The 5,230-nt window shown below is 51.4% G+C and overlaps 1 protein-coding gene across 1 annotated transcript in view; it reads left to right on the forward strand.

Annotated features, from left to right (window-relative positions):
- The window catches only part of LOC106818328, a gene marked incomplete at its 5' end in the record, with an annotated part of 19,719 nt that overhangs the window by 866 nt on the left and 13,623 nt on the right, over nt 1-5,230 (forward strand). Inside the window, 2 exon segments of the mRNA XM_014823044.1 lie at nt 590-787; nt 2,864-2,948. Coding sequence (XP_014678530.1) covers nt 590-787; nt 2,864-2,948 — 283 coding nt within the window.

Raw genomic sequence — 5,230 nt, forward strand, 5'->3', positions numbered from 1 at the left:
TGCCAAAATGAAAACGAAACGTCACAAATTTTATTTTTATCCTCCAATCACAGGTCGGAGCAATTCCTCTGTTTAGACGCATGTTATTAGCCTAGGCGACCCCAATGCTTTTTCGCAATGTGTGACGTGCAAATGTCGACAGCTGTTATATCCTTGGGCCGGCCCTTTGTTTGTTTCCAAATAAGCCATCTACCTCGCACTTGATCGTTGGGAGTTCACTTCCGAACCTCACACCCGTAAGAGGAACAAACACATGTTCTCGAAAGCTGGCAAAATAAAAAATCGGTTCCTCATTCCATTTTTATATACATGTTATCAGGAGTAGATAATAGGGAATTAGGGGATCCCTATTATCTACTCCTGATGTTATGTATATGTTTCAACAGATGTTAAACAAAATTTTCTTTTAATTATTTTTATCACATGTATGACAATCTACTGTTTAACTCTCACACTAACTACCACTAAGTCACAACAATCGAGTAAATCGGCAGTTCAAGTCTTGCCGCGATCACCAACCACTGCATCCCGGGGTCCCGGGTTCGAATCCCCCTGCTCACCGCTGCTCTCTTGTTTTCCCCCCTGGCAGGAGCTGGTCGACACGGTGGCAGCACTGCAGAACGAGATGCTACACGAACAAGCGAACTTCAACGCGTTGAACCAGCGTCTGCAGCGTCTGGCGGACGACGCGTCACGACAGGAGTATCGCGAGGTGTCGGAGGCGCTGCTGCGGTCGCAGACGCGCATGTCCATGCTGTGCGCGAGAAACATGAGCTGCTTCGCCAAGGTGAGTGGCGCCCTCTATCCGCACGCTGCAGCGCCCTCTATCTGTAGACTGCTGCGCCCTCTATCCACGGATTTCCTCGTATCGTTGAAACTCTGCCGTGGTTGGCGGGTGTGGTGCAGCGGTCGTAACGCTGGGTGTGCGACGTGCGCATGAATCAACTCTGTCATTTGTTCACCACACTTTGAGGTGGGCACTATATAACAACCAACAGCATTCACAGCTTATACATAGCTAGCATTACTGGTGGTTGTTAGATATAGTGTCCACCACCTCGTGCTGATGTCTGTGTAGCAATAATCACACGACCCACGACGCGGAGGTGGCTGCATGGTGAGTCACGCCATCTATTGGTGGTTGAAGGCCGTAAGTGGCTGGCTGCATCGAGTAGGTGTGGAGGTGACGTGGGATGAGGAGAGAGAGAGAGAGAGAGAGAGAGAGAGAGAGTCGGAGAGAGAGAGAGAGATGAGAGAGAGAGAGAGAGAACGAGAGCGTGTGTATGAAGCGCACGTCTGCAGCGTGTACGTGCATGGCATGTTTTCGCGTAAGCTTTCTCAGTGTGTTCATGAGTTAGTGTGTGCAGGGCGGTGCGAGTCCCAAAGCTTGCCGCTAATGCACTCCATAGATTCCACATCCTTAGCTCAACCGGCTATCCCCTTTACTCCCACTGCCCCGTGCAAGAGCGCTGTGGCAGGCAGCGAATGTGTGCTACGCGAGGTAGAGCTATTCAGCATCCCAAAACATTACTGCGGATACGCCAACTCCACACTTTCTACTCTAAACGTTTAAGCATACGACCTCCAATGCCGAATCTTAACAGTCTGCCCCCGCCTCCCCCCGCTCAACCCTACCTTCCATCCTCACGCCCTCCCCCTCCCCCTGCTCCTCGTTCCACGCCCTCGACCCTAGCCTCATCCCTCCCTCCCCCACTTCCCCTACCTTCGCGCCTACCTTCTCATTCTCGCCCATCCAAACGCTTGCTTCGCATCCTCCATCCTCCCATCCTCGACCCACTCCCCCTCTCTGGGCTACCACCACGCTCTGACTGTATAATAATTATAGTGTGTCAGCAGTTAATGTTTCATTACGGCAACAGTGTGCGAATTGTTGTCTGTGTGTGCCTGTCTACACTGACTACCTGCCATACGTAATGTTGTATCAGATGGAGGCAGGCGTGTATGAGAAGGCAGGTAGATAGGTAGGTAGACAGGTATGTAGCCATGTCAGTAAGCTATGGTGTAACAGTCAAGTAGGTGTGTAACGAGCAGTGGATGTGTGCGTGCGCGTGCGCGTGCGTAAGCGATTTTACGCTATGTGATAATAACAGCATTAGATCATCTGTGACCTTCAAGCCAACTATCAGCGTAGAGGAAGTTATTATATTACTGGCAGCTAATAATGAGTTGGACTGCTGACTAGTTTCCAATTGCCTACCGGGCTACGTTTCTAGGCATAGATACAGTAATGGAAGCCGCAACACACGGGCAGGTTGCAACGTCAGCTAGTCTATGTTAGTACTAGTCCCTAGACGTGCTCTACGACTGTTCTGTCGTAAGAGAGGATATGAGATTACTTCTCACCCATGTAGTGAGAAGCGAGAAGGTAGTAGCTTACCTGTGGCTAGTAAATGGTAAAAGTGGCTAGGCACGTTACCTGTGGGCTACAGGTAGAGAGTATAAAAGCGCAGCCGAGACAGCCGTGCACACTGTACCTCACACCTGCTGATGTGGGTGTATATACGTTACATCATATATTACTGTACGTAGCTGTATATATTATATATTATATATTACGAAAGCGCTTGCTCTCCCTGACTCATATCCCAGCAGCTAATTAACAAACGACAGCAATTATAATGAGTGCATGCCACATATGCGCATGAACGAAAGACCCATGGCCTCTGCTACCTGCATGCTGTAACGGCTGCTGGCGTGCGCGCTGGGCGCGGCGTGGTGTGTGTGTGTGTGTGTGCGTGTGTGTACGTGTATTGAATGTCTATTTGCTGTGCTTGCTAACATGCACACATGAGGTCGCGTGATGTGAGTTGTTACCACAATTGTCCATGCTTTATCATTCCAGCAAGCGACGAGGCTACAACGACAAGCTCCTGAGTATAGGTGGCCGCCACGGTCACACAGGGAAGCGCCTCCTGCGGCGTACAATGGTATGTATGCAGAAGAAAGAGAAAGAGGGAGTAGAGGGAGAGCGAGTTGAGAAGAGAGAGAGAGCGAGACGAGAGAAGAGAGAGATGAGAGAGAGATGAGAGAGAGAGAGAGAGAGAGAGAGAGAGAGAGGGAGAGAGAGAGAGAGAGAGAGAGAGGGAGAGGTGAGAAGAGACAAGTGGAGAGCCTGCGAGAGAGAGGGAGAGCATGCATGTGTTTGCAGCATTGGCCTCTAGGAAAGGCTAGCATTCTGTCCCCCCGCTCGTGCCTCTCCGTGTGTAAGCCATCATCCGAAATTTTGTCGAGCTAGCGTGTTTGCACGGGTGGTTGTGATGTTTGTTGGTATGAAGCTATACTAGCAGAATCACGCGATACAAGAAGTGAATCAGCTGACCTCGTCTGTGTCTTGGTGTAGTCTTAAACCTGTACAACTGTCTGTGTGTGTATCTTATAACCTGTAAGGCTCACATACATGTAGCACATACTAACAATGTAACATACATATACATATGTGTATGTATGTACATGTACATGTATTATACATGTCAGTTTACATTTACTTTGGTATTCCAGTGTTGTTTGAACGTATATCGAAGATTTACTTTGATATGTGCAATGTTTGGTGGCGTTTCACATGGTTGAACAAGTGAAGTATGAAATGTTTTTGGTTCGTAATAAATACCCGGAACTTGCGTGCTATATCAGTCTGTGTGTGCGTGTCGATTCGTTAAGCGTGTGAGTGTGTGCATGCGTGGCGTGTGTGTAGCGTCGTGGTTGGCGTGGCGTGCGTGCGTGTGAGTGCGTGCGCTGTGTGCGGCGTTCGTGGTGTGAGTGCGTGCGTGTGTGCGTGCGTGCCGTGCGTGCGTGCGGGGAGGGGAGAATGCAGCAGCTGTGATGGAGGAGGAGGAGGAGGTACTCACGAGTCCGTACGCATCGGCTTGGCAAGTGCTGATCGTCCAAGGGTTGTCTCAAGGGCAGTTAACCATCCTGCCCCCTTCCCTCTTCCCCCTCCTGCCCCCTCCTCCCCGCCTCCTCCTCCCCCTCCTCGTACCCCCTGCCATTCGCTCACCCGCTTCTCCTTCGCCCTGCACTGCCCCCCTCCGGCTTCCTGCCTCCACTTCCTCCTCCTCCCCTTCCTAGCCTGCCCCTCCTCGCTTCCGCCTGCCCTCCGGCCCTCACGCCGCTCCTCCTGGCCCCCTCCTCCTCCCGCTTCCTCATTCCCCCTCCTCCTTCCCTCCTTCCCCTCCTACCTCCCGCTTCCTCCCCTCCCCCTCTCCCCCTTCCTCCCGCTCCTCCGCTCCTGCCCACGCTTTCTCCTGCATGGCTTCTGCTCTGCTAACTGCAGGAATCACAGCAAGCAACCAAGGTTAGTCAGCTGTCCTGCTCCAGCTCCTCCTGCTCCTGGCCTGCTCGCCCTCCTGCTCCACCTTCTCCATCTAACGTTAGTATAGTACATACATTTCGGCAGCCGTCCCCCCCCCGCCTCCCGCCTGCCCGCTCGCGCAAGCGAGTGTAAGCGAGGTTAGGTGCTGGCGGGATATTAGATGTTACAATAACGTAACCCAACACAAGAGTGTTTACAGTTACGCTGGCCTATGTACTGGCTATGTATCTAAGGGGAACGCGTACATGCGGCTGGCAGTGTTCAGTCCTACTTCACCGCGTGTGTGCACACACCCTACTGTTCACCTACTCGTGGGCTCACATCGTTATGTGACCCAGTTTAGATAGATAGAGAGGGAGGGATAGAGAATGAGGCAGAGAGAGGTAGGTAGATAGATAGATAGAGAGGGAGGGAGCGAGAATGAGGCAGAGAGAGGTAGGTAGATAGATCGAGAGAGAGAGAGAGAGCGCGCACATAGAGCGAAAGAGTGGAGCAGAGAGAGGGAGTGAGAAAGAGTGGAGAGGGAGAGAGAAACAGAGAGAGAGAGGGAGCGCGAGCGCACGACAAAGGGAGAGCACGTGCGCGAGAGAGAGAGAGAGAGAGGACGTAAGAGAGAGAGAGGAGAGATTAGGGGAGAGAAATGAGAGAGTAGGGTAGCTCCCTTCACATAGACTATATATAATCGTCGTCGTCGTGTTGTCATCGTCTGGCTCGCGGCACGGTGTGATTAAACGCAGTTTAGAAACGACGTATCGTCTCTCTGATTCAATATCTTATCCTTCACAGGTCAAGCCAGCATGAAACATATGCTCCCGAACGTTCGCTCGCAGGCCGCTGTCTGACGCTAACGAGTATTTTATTTAATAACCGTAGAAAATATTATACTCAGTTTGACTAGTG

The sequence above is a fragment of the Priapulus caudatus genome, unplaced genomic scaffold (assembly GCF_000485595.1).
Source record: "Priapulus caudatus unplaced genomic scaffold, Priapulus_caudatus-5.0.1 Scaffold2167, whole genome shotgun sequence".
Lineage (NCBI taxonomy): Eukaryota > Metazoa > Priapulida > Priapulimorpha > Priapulimorphida > Priapulidae > Priapulus > Priapulus caudatus.